Below are 19,453 nucleotides of genomic sequence, written 5' to 3' on the forward strand. Positions count from 1 at the left end.
CAATTCCCCCAATTAGCGGGTCGGAATTACGTAATCCATTCGCAGAAACAGAACACAGCATGCTATATTTTACCACAAATATCTGCGACCTAGAGCCCTTTGTGCTCTATGACCGCGGATATACTCGCACCCCATATGCAAACACATTGTGTACGGGCTCCGGGTACCCGGATCATCTCTAAGCGACGGCACGGGAAATGCAAACAAAAAACCGCCTGTGTGAGTAGGCTGTAAGTAGATTAGGGCCACAATGGGTATGTTTCTGAACAGGGGACAAATGGGGGATCCATTTTGGGGTGAAGGTCTTCATTCCTATGTACACTGTACAAAAAAACAAACCTGTTTTTAAATTGACAAAATTGCCAAACAAATGAAAATCGTAATTTTTTCCTTTTGCTTTGCTTAGATTCATTCAAATACTTTGGGGTCAAAATATGCAGTACACCCCTAGATGAATTTGTTAAGGGGTCTAGTTTTCAAAATGGGGTCATTTGTGGGGGTTCTCTATCATTTTGGCCGCTCAATGGCTCTACAAGTGGGCAATGGGGACTGGAATTTATTCAGTTGTACCCTGAAATCCAACGAGTGCTCCTTCCATTATAGGCCTAGCTATGTGTCCTTTAAGTAGATTAGGGCCACAATGGGTATGTTTCTGAACACGGGACAAACAGGGGTATCCATTTTGGGGTGAAAGTCTTCATTCCTATGTACACTGTACAACAAAAACAGTTTTTAAATTGACACACTTGCCAAAAAAATGAAAATCATAATTTTTTCCTTCTGCTTGGCTTAGATTCATTCAAAAACTGTGAAGTCACCCCTAGAATTTACCCCTAGATAAATTCGTTAGGGGGTCTACTTTTCAAAATGGGGTCACTTGTGGGGGTTCTCCATCGTTTTGGTCACTCAATGGCTCTACAAGTGGGCAATAGGGCCTAAATCTCCTTCAAGCAAAATTTCTGTTCCGAAAGCCACCGGTTGCTCCTTTCATTTTGGGCCCCATTGTGCATATAGACGTAATACTAAAGCCACAACGGGTATGTTTCTGAGCACAGGACAAACAGGGGTATCCATTTTGGGGTGCAAATCCTAATTTTCATGTGTACTACAGAAAAAGGTCTTGTCTTTAAAATGACATATTTGCAAAAATATGAAATTTTAGTTTTTGTCTTCTAAATTGCATTGACTCCTGAAAAACAAACTGTGGGGTTAAAATACTCCTGACACCCCTCAGTGAATACGTTAAGGGGTGTAGTTTTTAAAATGGGATCACTTGTGGGGGTATCTATCATTTTGACTCCTATGAGCCTTTCCAATCTTGGATTGGTATAGGAAAACAAAGTGTTCCTCAAAATGCTAAAAAGTAATGTTAAATTTGTACGTCTCCTAAATGGTTAAAAAAAACCAAAAGTTTTTCCAATGTGCGCCCAAAATAAAGTAAACGGATGGAAATATAAATCTTAGCAAAAATTTCTATATTATCTTTGCACATATTTGAGATATTGCAGTTGGAAATGTGAAAAAATGACGATTTTATTCAAAATTTTCCCAATTTTGGCGCTTTTAATAAATAAACACAAATTCTATCGGTCTTTTTTTTCCACCTAAATGAAGTACAACATGTGGCGAAAAAACAATGTCAGAATCGCTGGATATGCAAAACCTTTCTGGTGTTTTTCCATGCTAAAGTGACACGTGTCAGATTTGCAAAATTTGGCCTGGTCATTAAGGCGCAAGCAGGCTTGGTCACTAAGGGGTTAAACTGGTTTACCTAAATCCCAACCCAGAGCTCACTAGTTCTAGAAGTCATATGTAGTAATCCTAGAGCAATATATTGGGAGTGCTGCCTGCTGTAACACTGATATGATTGGTGCTCCGCTTATACATGTAACGGTCACATCCTGCTTCACAATACTCTTCAAACGCAGGTAAAAGTGGGCGTTCTAACCGAATGAGCAGCAGCGGGTGTCCTTGGCTGAATCAACCAGTCTGATATGTTCGCTACTTGTCCTTTATCTTAGTTTGCACTAAGTATTAAATCTATGGCTCTAGTAAGGAATCCAAAGTCCCCAAAAGACCTTATGGAGAAATGAAGTCTTGTCGCTGGCATCCTGCAAAAGGTGAATGTAAAAACCAATTTCCTAGTAAGTGCATGATGTCACCACAACTATGGGTGGCCGACGAGGGCAACAAAAACTTTCCAATGTGTTTCTGAAGTAGGGGTAGAGCTTGTTCTCACCTACCCTCCTAGACCCAAACCACAAGTATACTGTCTGTCTTCTGCAGCCTCTTTGACCTCACCGGCTACCTGTAGTTAAATACTGTAGACATGCTTTTTATTTTCCCTTTTTGCAGGACTCCACCGGCCATGGCTGTGTTCCTCCATATGGTCTTTATGGGGCTGTGTATTCATTACTGGAGCTGTAGATTTAAAGGGGTTTTCCAGGGCGAGTACTATTAATGACCTATCCTTAGGAGCTGTCTGGCATGGAGATCACCAAGCTGAAGAAGCAGTGCAAAACTAAAAAAACATGGAGGGAGCTCGCCTTTAGGGTCGCCGAGGGTTGTGACCGAATAATTGACAAACAACAACTTGCAATCTATGAGGAAAATCTGGGGGTGCAAGAGCTTGCCATCTAGGAGGAGTGGGGGTGGTACAAGAGCTTACAGTCCAGCAGAAGAAGCTTACAATCTAGAAAGAGCTAGCCATGCACAGGAGCTTACGATCTATACAATATACCCAAAAGGTAAGAGAGCAGTAACTCTGCAGGAAGAGGCCAGCGTGACCCACCCCGCGGCAACGCTGCAGAATAACACATACACCGGGTCACTGTGCACACCTGGGCCAAGTACGGACAGCATGGGCCTGGGCACAGGTTCTGCTGAAAGATGGATCACTGTGCCATCTCTCTCTTCTCATAGATTGTAAGCTCCTGAGCCATTCCTCTCTCCTCATAGATTGTAAGATCCTGTGCCACTCCTATCTCCTCATAGATTGTAAGCTCCTGTGCCACTCCTATCTCCTCATAGATTGTAAGCTCCTGTGCCACTCCTATCTCCTCATAGATTGCAAGCTCCTGTGCCACTATTTCCTCATACATTGTACTCTCTGATCACTCCCTCTACTCCTTGATTGTAAGCTTCTGTGCCACTCGCTCTGCTCGTAGACTGGAACTCTTGTGCCACTGCTATCTCCTCTTAAATTGCAAGTTCTTGGTCATACACCATTTCTAGAGTGTAAGCTCTTGTGCAATCCCCTCTACTCCTAGGTTGCAAGCTCTTGGTCGCATCACCCTCTTCCTAGATTGTAAGCTCTTTTGCTACCTCTGCTTCCCCCTCCCTGCGTTGGTACACCACTGTGATATCCGCATCAGCCAGGTGTCATTAATGCACATGTCTGCAGACTGAATGCTTTCATGGAAGTACAGATGGTTCCTATTTCAACACTTTTACGCTGGAGCAATGTGTCCATCACCGCTGGATCCACTCGGAGCGAGGACTAGGCCAGTAAGCTGCACTTTGATTCTGGCACATATGCAAGGCACCACTGAAATACTCAACTTCAGTGCACATGTCTGATTGGGGCTGGGGCAGAGGGCCGCACTGTGTAAGCGTGGGATTTCACCCCAGCTTGGGGGGCATGTACAGTTACTGGATTCTGCTACTTGGGCTCAGGGGGCCTGTCTCTATGACTCAAAGCGGGTCAATTGACATGCTGCGCGAGAATATAAATGTAACTTATGCATCTCATACCATACTTATTGAAAAAAATAACCAAATCTGGGATTGACAAGGCAACCGTTAGGGGGATTCACAACTGGCTGAGTGATCGTACTCAGAGTGGTCATAAATGGCTGCACATCCAAATGGAAGAATGTATCAAGTGGGGACCACAAGGCTCTGTCCTGGGCCCAGTGGTGGTCAACATTGTTATAAATGATCTGGGGGAGGGAATTGATGCAAAACTGATCACATTTGCAGAGGACACAAAGCTAGGAGGGATAGCTGACACTAGGGAAGAGAGAGAGTGTTCAGAAAGATCTAGAAAAGCTTGAACAGTGGGCAGCGACTAACAGAATGGGATTTAAGAAGGAGGAATGCAAAGTCCTACATCTGGGCAAGAAAAATGAAGAAAGCACATACAGAATGGGAGGAATTGGGCTAAGCAGCAGCACATGTGAAAAAGACTTGGGTAGAGTAAGGCTGGTCTCACATGACCGGATAGGAATTGCGGATTCTGCGAGCATTTGATCCACGGTAATACGCGGATCAATCAAACGCAGCATGTTCTATTTTACCGTGGATATCTGCAACATAGAGCCCATTGTTGAAAACAAGACTTGGGTATACTAATGGATCATAAACTGAACATGAGTCAGCAATGTGATGCAGCAGCCAAAAAGGCAAACACAATTCTGGGATGTATTAAGAGAAGAATAGAGTCTGGATCACGTGAGGTCATTATCCCCCTATACTCTTCCTCAGTCAGACCTCATCTGGAATACTGGGTCCAGTTCTGGGCACCCCACTTTAAAAAAGACATAGACAAACTGGAGCAAGTTCAGAGAAGAGTTACCAAGATGGTGAGCGGTCTGCAAATCATGTCCTATGAGGAATTGTTAAAGGATCTGGGAATGTTTAGCTTGTAGAAGAGAAGGCAGAGAGGAGACTTAATAGCTAGAGATGAGCGAGCACGCTCGGATAAGGCAGTTACGTGAGTGAGCATTACTCTTCTCGAGTAACTGCATTCTTGTCCGAGCAGGCTCGGGGGGGGGGGGGGGGGTTGGGGGAGAGAGAGAGATCTCTGGCTCATCTCTATTAATAGCGGTCTGCAAATATCTGAAGGGCTGTCACAGTGCAGAGGGATCAGCCCTATTCTCATCTGCACAAGGAAAGACTAGAAGCAATGGGATGAAAGTGAAAGGGAGGAGACACAGATTAGATATTGGACAGTGAGGGGGATCAATGAGGGGAACAGGTTGCCATGGGAGGTGGGGAGTTCTCCTTCAATGGAAGTGTTCAAAACAGAGGCTGGACAGACATCTGGGACGATTTAGTGATCCTGCACTGAGCAGGGGGTTGAATCCGATGACCCTGGAGGTCCCTTCCAACTCTACCAGTCTAGGATTCTATGAACTTTCTGCTGAAAGGAAGAATCTGCTGGTTTTTGCAGATGTGCCCAGGTTGTGTTACATCTGGCAGGTAGTGCTACGGTGGCAGCTTATTATTATTGATGGCAATATCCCTTTAAAGTGTATACATTGTAACAGGAATAATAATTTGTTACGTTGTAGCATTGCCTAATTAGCACTAGGTGGCACTGTCACGTCTGTCAACTCGTCCGTCCTTTTGTCTAGCTCCCTGCTAGTAAATGCATTGCGTTCTGGGAGATGATGCTTGATGGTGATGCGGCGTATCTTCGTCTGCGGGTAGAGGACTACATTTCCCAGAAATCCCTATATATGGTAGATTGGCTGCAGCGCAAGGATGGGATGCCGGTGGCTGGGATGAGTCTAAAGCGTTGACCGGAGGATGGCAGCGTGTGACAGGGAGATAGTGTTTCACAAGGACAGCTCCCAGGTGACGACTAGCCCAGGGTACATGTTGTGTCGGTGGTATGCGCATGGATGTGCAGGTGTGTGGTTGTGTGATGCAGGGATGCAATCATCAGCTGGCATATACGTGTCTCATCAGCACAGTGGGCATGCCTGCTTCGGAGTGTGGGACGTGGTACATGGTGATGCATGCGGCATATGTAGAGATGCATCATTTACATGCAGCACTTTATGATCTGCTCCATTCCCTATGTACTGTGCCTAATGCTGCCTCACTGCTAGCTCCATAGGAACACATACTACAAACCGGCTAGTGTTGGGGGGTAAGGGAAACGTATTTTATCTGCCTAGCAACAACATGGAGGAGCAAGAGAGGAAAGTAAGATGTTGGTTCCCAAATTCATTGTAGAAGCACTGCAAATTTGGCAGAGAAGAACATTAGGGGTTAAATGACTCCTTGCTTCTCTGCTTGAAAAGTATTGATTTGGGTTCTGCTCCAGGGGGTCTGATATCATGTTAGCCATTTGTATATAAATATGATACAATGTAACCGAACATTCCAATCTGAGACTGAGCTGCAGCCATATCCATTGTGAACATTACTGTAATCAGACATCATTACGCCTCGCAGTCCAAATCTACAGTGCTGTTACAACGAAGTTTCTTTCGCCGTTGTTGTCATATCACCGTTGTTTGGGTGAACACAACTTGTTTCGTTGCACTCCGCCCATCCCTTCATCGGTGTGCAGGTATATCCCGTCTAGGCCTTATCGTATATGTTTACTATGAACTGTATAGAAGAGTATCACTTAAGGCCGGCTTTACCTGGGCACATTTGTGTGCAATACGAAGAGGATAGAACCCATTGATTTCAATGGGTTCATTCATATTTCCATATTTTGCATGCGCATTTCAGTCGATCTATTTTTCTGCATATTTGCGAAAAAGGTCCCCATAGAAGTCAATGGGGGTGAGGCACAAATGCGCGTGCAATATGGAAGGAGATGCGTGAAACGCTGTGTAATTGCACTAGAAAAAGAACACATCTGGATCTCATTAGCCATTTCAATTGGTGCGCAAATGAACCTGCCTAGCAGGCGCAAAAGGTTCAGTAAAATACCCCGATGTGCACACAAAAAGCATAGTACATTCCACAAATACGCAGCGCTCAGGCGCGAGCAAATACACTTACGCCTGTGTGAAGCCGGCCTGGTAAAATTCAAAAGTTCTTCCTGGTGTGTTCTCTTGCCCTTCGTGTATTTGGACGACACAGATCGCACACAAACCATGTACTCTACCGGCGTTACATTGCTTTATGTGCAAGGGTGTGTTCAGGTTTTTGGTACAGTTTTTGAAGTCAAAACCAGGAGTGGATCCAAAAGACTGTTCGTATCCGTCCTTCATTGTTTCTCTTCATTTATGATCCTCACTTGGATTCTGGTGGATCGAGTACAGGTGATCCCTTGTCCCCTTTCTCGTTATTGAAGAGGCTTGGATCCCCCTTGTGCCAAGATCCAATCCTACATTTACTAAAAGAGACACATCCGAGAACGGATCTCGAGAACCTGATGTAAAAAGAGCTTTACACATATATTACTTTATGAGTTTTACCAGGAGCTAAAAAGTGGAAATTTACTGGGCTCCTCTGATTGTCCGTTAGTGGATTGTGGCCATAAGTGCTGTCAGCCGGCTCTCAATTAACCCGCAATAGCTTGTACATCTGTATTCAATGCCGTATGTACAATAAAGGTGGCTCTTGGAGAGATGGAGGCAATATTGGATCCAACCCTTTGCTATAGAATGGTGATAGCAGGTCAGAACTTCCCCTCCAGAGTTAGTAACTATGGGGTGGGAATTTGGCCGAAGGATCGTGGAAAGGAGATAGCGGGTAAACAAGTAGCAGGCGCTTGTGTCCTGGCTGGCAAACCTTGGCACTAGAACGAGGGGCCCATTTTGCTCGTGGGCTCCCTTTGCTCCATCTACGTCTATATTGTAACGGGTCTCGCATTCCTTTTGTATGTCAGTTTTGATCTAGTTTTCTGGCTGGTTTACTAAAATCTCAAAAACTTTCTGAAGAAGAACTGATGACACAACTTTTCTGGATTGATGATGGACCACAGGAAATGCTACTTTAGATGTCTCTGATGATTCCAACGTCCAACCCGTTTATTCAGTGATTGTGCAGTTCATTTCCTATTGTGAAGACGTTGAGGGGCAGTAAGAAGTGTCTCTGATTGTTTAATGATTTGTAGCGGCAAGCATTGTGGCTAGACATTAGATGGAGGTAGCAGCGTCTCTTTCATATGAGAGATCTCATCATAGAGATGGACACCATCATCACAGGTTTATGTTCATATAGATCTATCAGATGAAGGCCTTTCTTGGGGAAAACTATAGTAATTGTCCAAAAAAGCTACTAATTTTAGGAATTTTCAATGGACATTCTGTGAACTAAATGATTTGCTTTAGGCCTCTTTCACACAAGCATTAAAATTTTCGGGCGCCCGCATCATGGCCGAAAATCGTATGAACGAGGGAAAAGTCACGACCAGGTTGTGGCTAAATTTCTCGCTCATTCACACGGCCAGTTGCGGCATATATACGCCGCCGCCCGGAATTCCTTCCACTGGCATGAGTACTTAAACTGTCTCAATAGAGCCAGCTGACATAGTTTAGCAGCGCTAGCCACTGCTAAACTCCCTCCGCCTACTTATGTCGGCAGCTCCCATAGAAGCCAGTTGATCGCGGCAGAAAGATAGGGCATACTTGGCCGCCAATGTCCTATCTTTGCTGGCAGAGCGTTTTTACGCAGCTAGTAATCAGCCATGTGAATGAATACATTGGAATCCAATGCTTCACATGGTCGCCATTTTTTTTATTGAGGCTAAATTAGCTGACAAAAAAACGTTTGTGTGAATAAAGCAGAAGCAAAGAGGAAGTAGGTGAGAGCTACTGGGAAATCCGAGTCTACTGGTACTACCAATGGATGACAGCCTGTGGATTCCTGAAGCCAACATAGGTTTGATTTCCTTCCACCTTCTCTCTTCTAGTAAATGACATACTAGCTATATATTAGGGAACTGATGACCAGGTAAAATAACCTAGTGTTCAAGGGGTTCTCCCACTTCTAACTATTGATGACCTATCCTCAGGATAGGAAACCAGGTGCCGCTCATCACCTGCCCAATACCATCCTTACAGTGAAGCCTGGTGGTGGAGCATCATGCTGGGGGAGGGGAGACCGGTCAGGGATGATGGAAACCAGGCACCTCTCGTCACCTGCCCAATACCATCCCTGCAGTGAAGCCTGGTGGTGCCATCATGCTGGGGGAGACCGGTCAGGGCTGATGGAAAGCTGAATGGAGCGAAGTACAGAGATAATGACAACCTGATCCAGAGCGCAAGGGACCCCAGACCGGGCCGATGGGTCACCCTCCTACATGACAATGACCCTAAGACCCCAGCCAAGACAACACAGGAGATGGGACAACTCTGTGCTGGTGGCTTTACACAGGTGTATTTCTGTGCTCAATACTCAAAGAATAGATCTTCTATTGATTTTAATGGGTTCGCACACAACTTTGTATTTTGCGTGCGCATTTCATCCGTGAAAAAAAAAACAAAAACGCAGCATGGTCTACTTTGCAGAGCAAAAAGGTCCCATGAAAGTCTATGGGTGGTATGCACCACTGGGAAGAGAACACATCTGGACCTCATTAGACAAATTAGCCATTTAAATCGGGTGTAGTAGTGTTCTTCACCCAAAAAACCATGCCTTGCATGTGGAAAAAGTACAATAAAATATTCAGACACTTGCCAAAAACCTTGCTCACAGCGCAAATACATTGTGCCGAGGAGTGCGCATTTGCACATACACCCATGTGAAGTAGCCCTGAATGTTCTTGAGTGGCCCATCCAGATCCCTGAACCCAAAAGAACATCTCTGGAGACCTAAAAATGGCTGTCCACAGACGGCCCCATTTAACCTGGCAGAGGACAGAAAATCCTCAAATCCAGGGGTGAAAACCTCGTGGCATCATCCCCAAGAAGACTGGAGGCTGGAATCACTGCCACAGGGGCTTCAACTAAGTGCAGAGTACAGGGTGAGAATACGTATGGCAATGCAAAGTAGTAGTTTTTCCTTTTTGTCCCATTCTGTTGTCACTTTGTCATTATGGGGTACTGAGTGCATGACGGGGGGGACTTGAGAAAGTTTTGTTTAATTTTCACAAGGCCACAAGATGACAAAATGTAAAAAGAGTGACAGGGTCTGAGGACTTTCCAGACCCCCTGTGCATGTAAACACTCAATTTCTTGTGTGTAACAAACTAAATCAACCTTCCATTCAGGACATTAGAAGCTTCAAGAATACAAAAGATGTAAAAGTGTAATGATGTTGCTCACTTGCTTAGATGCCGGAGACCTTGGTCAGCTGACCAGACTGGGGCGCAGAGTCTATAGGATCCCCAGGTTTCCCCCTTTAACTCCCATACAGGGGTCTGGATTTCGCTGCCATGTTGCACCCCCAGAATATTCATGACAGGGGGAGGAGGAGGGGGGGAGTAGCAGGTGAAACGTAGTCAGGTAGAGGATGGAGCAGCATAGTCACTATGTGTAACACTACAACTAACAGTCCAGGAAAAAGCTTCAGAGGTAGTACTACAAGTTCCAGGCAAGATAAAGGGGTTAAACAGGTGCGTACTCAGGGGTAGCCTTGAGTTCAGGTTAGGGTAGGACTACGGGTCCGAAGTAAACTAACACAAAGGGCAAGGCATGAGGCAGGATCAAAGCGAAGGTGTAGAGACCCCAGAGAGCAGGCGGGGAGCTCCCTCATAAACCAGACTCAACACGTAAAACCTGAATACAGAGGAGCAACAGAAGGCTCACAGTTTGCTCTGAATGGCTGGACTGATATGTATATAGATAGGTCAAGTGTGGTCATGTGTTACGCCAGCGGTGAGGGCTGGCAGCTAGACGGCACTGGAGAATATGAAAGTGGGTACATTACACATAGCAACAAACACAATGTTACCTATCATGATGAGACATTCATATGTAATGGGGTGAAGGCAGCTGCAGCCATTTCACAAGGCGCCTATCTAATGGGTTGCACTTTTTTTTTAATCATATCATTTTATTGAAGTTAAAGGGAACTGGTCATCTGGCTGAAGCCCCATAAACTAACCTATGATGCCATCGGGGCAGGAGCCAGGCGAGGTATATTTCATATATCCCACTTTCTGGTTCCTGCAGTCCTCACACCTGGGCTGCTGCAGATCTGACTCTTCTCAGGGTCCCGTCTGTGCGCTCGTCTATACAAGTCTACAAAAACATATTTAGACAAACAGAAAAAGGTTCTTTTTTTCCCACCTTCTCAACCAACCAAATCCCATCAGTTTTTCTATGGTACCTCAATGCAACCCGCACTCGATGTGAACTATCCATTATATATATATAAATATCAGACCATCTTCTCAAGATTTCCTCAAGCTGCCTCTTTTTTTATATATTCCCCTTTTCCAAAGATATAACTTCTTATCTTTGCGACAAAATCTCCTTCTAATGTCAAACTGGGACATGAACACTCAGTAGAGTCTTACCGCCATGCGAACTGCGAGCTGGACACGAAACTCAGTGGCAGGGAAACTCAGAAACAGCGGACATAACGCACGGACAGACACAACACACTGACTGACAAACGCACAAAGCACTCACCTGCACACCTAGCCAGATGGGATAACTATAGAATGTATGAGGTATTGGCTCATATTTTGGCCAAGATACTTCAGCCCGCGAGCCCACTTCACGGGTCCTCATCTCGCGGGTCCCTACACTAACGAGACAACTAACCCCACGAAAACCTGCCTGCAATGTGGGGCGATCATCCTGGTAGGGTCGACCCCGCGATGGAACCTCTAGATGATACAGGACCCACAGCAAGACGAAGTTCACACCACACGCACCGACAACCGCAGAAATGCAGAAGCACAACACTGCTCACACCAGAACAGACTGGAGAAAGCCCAGCAGCCTCCAGCGAAGGAGCTGGTATATATGAGCAACAGACCTTGGGGATTGGCTGACTGGGGAAATCCACACCTGTGGGGCTATGCTGCTGAAAACCTATGTAGTTCCACAGATCCGAGCAGCAACCCTAAGGGCTCAGTCACACGGGTGCCGATCCGCCCGTGTTTCTGCACGATAAGACAGCCGCACCGCTTGCGGACGACTCTCTGCATGACCGTCTCCATTGCCGGCCATATGATCTCTCTTCCGGCCGGTGCGGAGAGTCGTCCGCACCTGCAGTGCAGCAGTCTTATCATGCAGAAACGGGCAGATCGGTGCCCGTGTGACTGAGCCCTCACAGTACCCCTCCCTTAAAGAGGGGCCTTTGGGGATACAAGTACCCAACACTCCTACTGTCGGGGGACGGGCTGCATCCAACGGCAGTAATCAGCTTCTGCACCTAAGACAGCGCTCTCTGAATTCCCAGAAGAATGCGCCCATCAAAGCCATCAACAATACCCAATATACAAGTTCTGGGATTAAGGTAGATTTATTTAATTATCTCCAGTTTCCCATTCCAAAATTCACACAATTTTACACAATCCCAGACCAGATGCATTAAATCTGCATCATCGATTTAACGTTCCGGATAATCTGAGTTTAATCTAATAGCCATGCTATACAACTTTAATGGAGTCCGATAAACTGTAAGCACCAAATACTCTGGTGATACTCGTTGACTTTCACAAAGAGATATCACTGGAGTCCTCCACAACTGCGGCCCGTGGACCCTCACTAATACAACCGAAATGTTTATTCTAGAGATGAGCGAACGTGCTCGGCCACGCCCCTTTTTCGCCCGAATACCGCGATTTCCGAGTACTTCCGTACTCGGGCGAAAAAATACGGGGGGCGCCGTGGCGGCACAGGGGGTAGCAGTGGGGAGTGGGGGGGAGAGGGAGAGAGAGAGGGCTCCCCCCTGTTCCCCGCTGCTACCCCCCGCACCGCCACGCCTCTCCCCGCCCCCCGGCGCCCCCCGAATCTTTTCACCCGAGTACTGAAGTACTCGAAAATGGCGGTACTCGGGTGCGTAAGTACTCGAAACGAGTACGTTCACTCATCTCTAGTTTATTCCCATTTTTCTTTTACCTTCCTGTAAATAGTAAGAAAGCATCTGTCTATAGAAATAAAATATTAACCCCTCGTAGCTCCAGAGCACCCAAGAAAATTCAGCAAACGGTGTTGGACCGGCAGCACAGATACTGATCGTCCAGAGCGGCCAACGTGTCAAAACTGAAGCAACTGGAGAAATAACCACAAGGAAGATCATAAAACTCTCTAAGTTGTTCAAAACTAAAAGAGACCCCCATAATGTATCTGTTCCAAGAAAATGACCCCTCTCTTCTCCCATGGTGTTCCTCTAGAGGGGTGTCTGTAGTAAATCCATCTCGCTGCAAAATCTGCTTACATTTATTCCCTGATTTAATTATTCCGATAACAGTCGGATCTCGTTCCCGGCTGCACTTTGGTTCCCGTCAGAAAAATGTTCCATGTTTGACATAAAACTAAGCAAGCTTTTTACTTTTTAGAGGCAGGTTTGATAAGATACATAGCGCATGTCCCTCTAGCTTTAGAGTCCAGAGAATAACTCGGGCCTCTCTCACACTAGCGCTTTTTAATCATGGTATAACGCTCTTATTGATTTCAACGGGGCCTCTCAGACATGCGCTTGTTTTCGAACGCCACGATTTTTCCACGTTTAGCGCACCTTTTCACCCGTCACAATGATGGGCTGCACTAAGACCTGCTGTCAGCTGCAGGAACCTGCGGCCTCAAAGCGAAAGTAAAATTGCAGCAAAATGCCCCAATCAAAATCGCAGCGTTTTGGCGACCACGTGTGCGAGCGGCCTCAGGCTTGTGTTTTGTCTGTGTAGCCGGAAGTGTATGGAATATATTTTGGCATCCGTCCGGCCAGGCCCACATCATATAGTGATGCCGAGGTATAAATGTCAGTTCAGACATACTGTGATCATTAGGACTCCTGCAGCCGTATTCCAGAAACGTGTGGGCCCAACTATATCTCTGTATACCCGTACCTTCATATGGAAGCATGAGGAGTCTGCGAGAAATAATTCTGACATTTTCTGTTGCGAGTCGTATTTCTGCACATAATACGCAATAAATAAAACCCATCCGACCCTGTCCCGCGACAATGGACATTTTCTTACCTGTCCGGATCCTGTGTGGATCTTCTCCGTCCTGGACTGATCTTCCTTCTGCCCGGCGCATGCGCAATACTTTTTTTTTTTTTTTTTTTACATCTCCTGCTTTCCCGCAGATCCGCCGATTGTCCGCAGTGTCAGCTGCGGGTGTGCCGCGGATCGGATGGCTTCTATTGACTTCACTGTAAGCCATCCGTGCGGGATCCACAAAAAAATGGAGCATGCTGTGATTTGTTTTCAGGAGCGAAAGGTCTGCATGCTTGTATGTGCGGACACCCGTGTATTCCTATGGGCGGCCTCATTTACGGATCTTCCGCAAATCAGATCCGCCCGTGGACATTGGGCCTTTAGAATCGTTTCTCCCCTAGAAGCATTGCTGGTTAATGTGGCGCCTTACCATATCACGGTGCGGTAATACATCTCCTTGTGCCGGCTGCTGGCCGGTAAGATATGAGGAGTAGCAGATGAGAATAAATGGGAGCCGGTAAGATGTACTAAAGCAATGTCCTTCTACTGAAGTGAAGAGCGATTCATCTCCCGATGGCTGTCCTGGGGAGACAGGAGGCTTATGTCATGATGACTTCTGGTGGAGTCGGCCCTGTATGTGATTGGCGCTGGTGATGGATACGTGTTTTCATGTGTGTTACAAGGATGGATATGACTTGATGACTGTTTGCCGTATTTGCCCAGATGGTCGAGGGAGAAATATGTGTGCTAACGAAGAGAAGATGAGAAACGTATGTGTCTTGAAATATCTTCTCTCGGGTCTTTCAGAGTGAAGATATTGATGAGTGGGACGATGCTGCTCTTATTAAATCCTATGAAAAGGCTGTCCAGTCTTTCCAGGTACCGAACACCTAGCTGCATTTACCTAACCTTTTCTTTCTACTAGGTATACACATAATTAGCGCCGAGTCTCCGGAGACGTGACTGTCAGACATCGCACTGTGCCGAGGCTCATGCATGCTGTGTTTGCACCCGAAAATTAGAATTAGTCTTCTGTACGGGCATAAAGAATGGCAGTTTTCACCTGGCACGTCTTGCATTCCCAATCAATCAGCTCGATGTCACTCAGAGCCTTGGGCTAAACCCAAAAGGGGCATTGCCAGGGAGACAGCGTGTAGGAGGGGAATATTGGCCTTCACATTGGTTTCAATTAACTCAAGAAATTGAGTTCTGGTGAGACTTCTTGGTTTGACTGGCAGGAGATGTATGCCCAGTTGTATAGTGCTGCTTTTATCTACCCTTGTTAAGGGTGCGTTCACGTGGGCAAGGGCATTATCAGTCCGAGAAACTCGGCCCGATATTGCCCTCTTATGTTCCAATTCTGGGTGCCAGTGGGATGCATTTTTGCATTGCATCTCTGTACTTGTGATTTTCAAGGACTTCCAATAGTTTCAATGGTACAAATTACACTTCCATGCAAATTGCATGGTATGAGAGCGCGACGCAAGTTTTAAAAAAGATCCCATAGGAAATAAGGAATGATTTTTTGTGAGGAATTGCCCGAAAATAGGACATTCCGCAATTTTTCAGAAAAATCACTCATATGAATAAAAACATTGTGTTCTTTACAGTTCTGTCATATTGCTATCGGACAGAACTCATGTGTGATACTCGCCCACATGAATACACCTGAAGCCATCTTTCACACGGGTGTTGCGAGCCTCAGCTACCTGCATCGTGGCTGAACGACAGGATGCTATGACCAAGTCGCAGCTAAATCTCGCGTTTTCGCACCCATTCAGAATTGCATCGGCCAGAGAGAGAAACTCTCTCCCTCCCTCCCTCTCCCTTTGCCGGCTGATTGTTGCAATAGTGGGTCCCATAGAAGCCTATGGGAGCTGCCGAAAAAGGGAAGAGGAAGGAAGTGGGAAGTAGTTTAGCAGCGCAAGCTGTTGGTAAAGAACCGCCCCTTGCCGGCAACTCCGATAGGCTTCTATGGGAGCTGCCAGCCGATCGCGGCCAAAAGATAGAGCAAGACCTATCTTTACCGGCCGCATGTAAAAGCAACCGGCTGTAATCCACAGGACATGTGCTATCTTTTCCGGCTGGCCAATTCTGCACGCCCATCTGAACGAATGCGTTGGAATCCAATGCTTCAGATGGTCGCAATTTTCAGCTGATGTTTTATCGCGGCTAATTGTGAATAAGGCCGAAGTAAGACACAGAAGAGCCCAATAGATAACGCCTACAGGGTTTGGGGAGTTGACAAGTTGAATTCTTCACTAGGGCCAACATGTACAAGTATTTGCTCATTGTAGAAGTAAAGGCACTATAATACTGAAGTTTGTCAGCTTGTTGGCTTTTTAACCAACCACAGGGATTCCCTTTATTGTTACAGCGCTCCACGCTACTAAACTCCTCCCTCCTCCCTTTTTCTGCATGCGGGGAGAGAGTTTAGCAGCGGGTGGCAGCTGTCATTGTTTAGCAGTGCTTGGCCCTCCTTCTGCCGATCGGCTCCATAGACTCCCATAGAAGGATATGGAGCCGCTAGCATCGTGCCATTAAAAGATAAGACCTGTCCTATCTTTTGATGGAGAGAAATCTCCGAATTAAAAAAATCGTGCCTATTGTGCCAAACAATGCGTCAAAAAATCGTTCATCTGAAAGAACCCATAAAAAAACCAAAGGTTCTTTAAGACAGAATTTTTTGATTTGCCTACTCTGTGTCAAAATGACGCCCGTGTGAAAGAGGCCTAAGAAAGCCTAAAAGTCCCTTTGACATGTAAGAAAACACTAGTGTTAGGGCAGCTTCAATCAAGTGCAAGTGCAAAAACGCATGTGATAGCGCCTCTTTTTGCGCGGTAAAGGTCGCACTATGACGCGCACGTATCTGAGCACTTAACTGTACTTTCTGCGCTGGCGGGGACCGTTCATATCGGCACGGGACTTACCTGCGCCATGATTTAAAAAGCTGTTCAGCCTAATTAGTCCCTGGTGTTTTCAATTCCCTTGCAAAATGTTATAGTTCATTTCACAATTCGCGGTGATCGGTGCACATTTGCGCCCCCCCCCCCCCCCCATAGACTCCAAAAGTGAGGATAAACCCAATGGTCTTTCTCTTGAAAACAATGGGTTCTGTTCTCTGCGCATACATGCTGGTCTGAAGCCGCCCTTGTACGTGGCACGCGGTAGGTGCGGGCCATATTACAGGTTTTGCATCGTGGTCCAGGAGCTTCACATTACAGCTCGGTTTTTCAAATAAAAGCAGATAATATCTCACTGTCAATCACTTGCCTTTTTTGGCTATATGTGCTAGATTGCTGCCAGGGTAGGCTTGCAGCGCGAGCGCATGTTACTACAGGACAGCGGAGGTGACGTGTCGCAGCACCACTTGCTGCCCAGCGCACATTTGTGCTGCTTCCATTCTATATGAAAGGCAGACCAGGAGCCAACCCAATGGTACCAGCTCAGCAGTACGGGAATGTTGTTCCTGAGTCCTGCTAAACAGTGCAGCTTCTACTTCCATGAGCTAGTACGGAGGGGGGACGGGGAGCGCCCCCAAGAATATGGCCTGGGGCAATAAAGACAGTTGATCTGCACATACATGGCCAGCGCTGCTAGAAGAAATTGTCTGAATCCAAGGGCAACTCTTCACAAACCAGCAATTACAATGTAAAGTCGGTGCACAAATATCTACAGAAATATGCAATTTTTAAAAAGACTATATATGGTAAATTTACAGTTTTTGCACATTGTTGCAATAATGTAGGAATACTCCTTTAACTGCTTCATTCCCTACCCACCAGGATATGCTTAGGTGCAGTGATAAGAACCGAAGACAAGAAGGAGCCACTGCACCGAGTGATACTCAAAAAGATTGTCAACGAGAAGCAACCAGAGAGTCAGAGTGGGAGAGAGATGGTCACCGGGATCACCCAAAAGATGAGGGGGAAAAGTGGAGCAAGAAGAAAAAGGCACAGCCCCCTCCACCTCTTGCCCACCCTACCACGCAGCCTACTTCTCGCTCTCTTGCAGCCAAAGTGAGTACCACAACTAAAAATCTGCATGTTTATGTAATGCCAAATAAGTAGTCAACATTGATGTACGCAGAATAGCCTCTTTATTAGAGACTCCGTCCCTTTCACGATAGGAGCTTACCTGTATGGAAGGCATCCTCATGCAATGTTGTCAAGAGTATAATGAGAGTGGTGTGATCGAGGAAAAACATCCAGTGAATGGGGATCCTGTGGGCATAAACAACTTGTTGATGGAAGGGGTCAGAGGAGGGTATCAAGAATCCTTCTGACGAACCACCAGTCAAGCAGATAGCAGCCATATACAACATGGTGCATGTTGCCTGCGGACGGACACCACAGCGAATTGCTGAGATTCTGAAGGGGCGTTAATATGGGTGTCTCTGATAAAGTGGCTGCTCACGATATTCCTTGATGCTTTTTGTGTAGGTTGGTTTTCTTGCACAAATACAGTCTTATGCAATAATGTTGGGGTCTCTTCGCATATTACATGTTCTGTTTTTTTTCATGAATGAAAACCTCTCATCACAATTTATTTTGGCATGTGGAAAAATGTGAGCATCTTTCTAGGAGATTGAGTCATTTTTTTGTTTAACCCTTTAAGGCCCAAGCGTGGTAAATATATATACGGCGCCTGGTCCTGGGCTTTAATCCCGGCTGATAACAAAAGTACGGTAACAAGCCGGAGCAGGTCGAGTTGTCAGCTCTCAGACACAGCCGAGCGTTTTTTAACTGCTTCTGCCTTCTCCTTTCCAGGCTACATAGCGCTCAATGAGCACTATGTACTAAGGAGAGAAAGCGGAAGTATTACTCACACTATGTGACCCGGTGATCACGTGACCACTTGGTGCCCCCTGTTGAAGCAGAGCTACAGGGTCCTCATCAGCTCTGTTAGTGACTGATGTCACTACAGGGGGATGTTTTCCTTGTGACTGGATACTCCAGCTAAAGGGGGGAAAAAAAAGACAATGTGAATGACCCCCAGAGGTCTTATGTGATGTCATGGGTAGGGTTGCCACCCGGTCAGTAAACCACCGGCCTGGCCAGTATTTTTTCTGTCAGGCCGGTGCCAGTCATTTTTTTTAAACCGGCCCTATTACAGACCGGTATTTTCAGAGCCTGCACTGCCCCCTAGCACCAGTTAACCCTTCTCCGGCAGTCCTGAAATCAAGGGAAACATAGACCTGAGAGCCCGCAGCTTCCAAGACCTCCGATGATATTACGTTATGTGATACCCTGTGTGGGAGGAGCACCCTCTCCGCCCCTTGCCACTATTTGCATTAGGAGGGGGCGAGATGGGGGCGGAGCTAAGTCCAGGCGCTCAGCTCTGCCCCCGCCCCTCCTAATGCAAATAGTGGTGAGGGGCGGGGAAGGGGCGGAGCTCAGTTCCTGCTCCTGGCTCTTCCATCCTCACCCCCCCCTGCAGACAAGGACACCGTATATCGGTCTAAATAAGCCCTAAGGATGTGGCCTTTTTTTGTTTCATTTTCGTCTTTTTCCCCTCACAAAAAAATGCTATCAAATAACGTGTTACTTTGATAGATCTAACTTTTGGACATGGCAATACTAAATAGACTTGTAGTTATTTTTTATTTTAATTATAGAAAAAAAAAATTTTTTTAACCTCCTTTACTTTTTCCCAATAATAAAAAATTTTTAAAATTTATTTTTACATTTTTTTAGTCTCTAT

The 19,453-nt window shown here is 46.1% G+C and overlaps 1 protein-coding gene across 3 annotated transcripts in view; it reads left to right on the forward strand.

Annotated features, from left to right (window-relative positions):
- Positions 1 to 5,396: 5,396 nt before the first annotated feature.
- LOC136627134 (survival motor neuron protein-like) overlaps positions 5,397 to 19,453 on the forward strand; it is a 67,723-nt gene continuing 53,666 nt past the window's right edge. For 2 of the 3 annotated variants that reach the window (XM_066602070.1, XM_066602071.1), the window contains exons 1-3: positions 5,397 to 5,580; positions 14,558 to 14,629; positions 17,536 to 17,769. In XM_066602070.1, coding sequence (XP_066458167.1) covers positions 5,533 to 5,580; positions 14,558 to 14,629; positions 17,536 to 17,769 — 354 coding nt within the window. In that variant the 5' untranslated portion in view covers positions 5,397 to 5,532. The remainder of the gene's footprint in view (positions 5,581 to 14,557; positions 14,630 to 17,535; positions 17,770 to 19,453) is intronic. The other variant, XM_066602072.1, reaches the window with a different exon arrangement.

The sequence above is a fragment of the Eleutherodactylus coqui genome, chromosome 5 (assembly GCF_035609145.1).
Source record: "Eleutherodactylus coqui strain aEleCoq1 chromosome 5, aEleCoq1.hap1, whole genome shotgun sequence".
Lineage (NCBI taxonomy): Eukaryota > Metazoa > Chordata > Amphibia > Anura > Eleutherodactylidae > Eleutherodactylus > Eleutherodactylus coqui.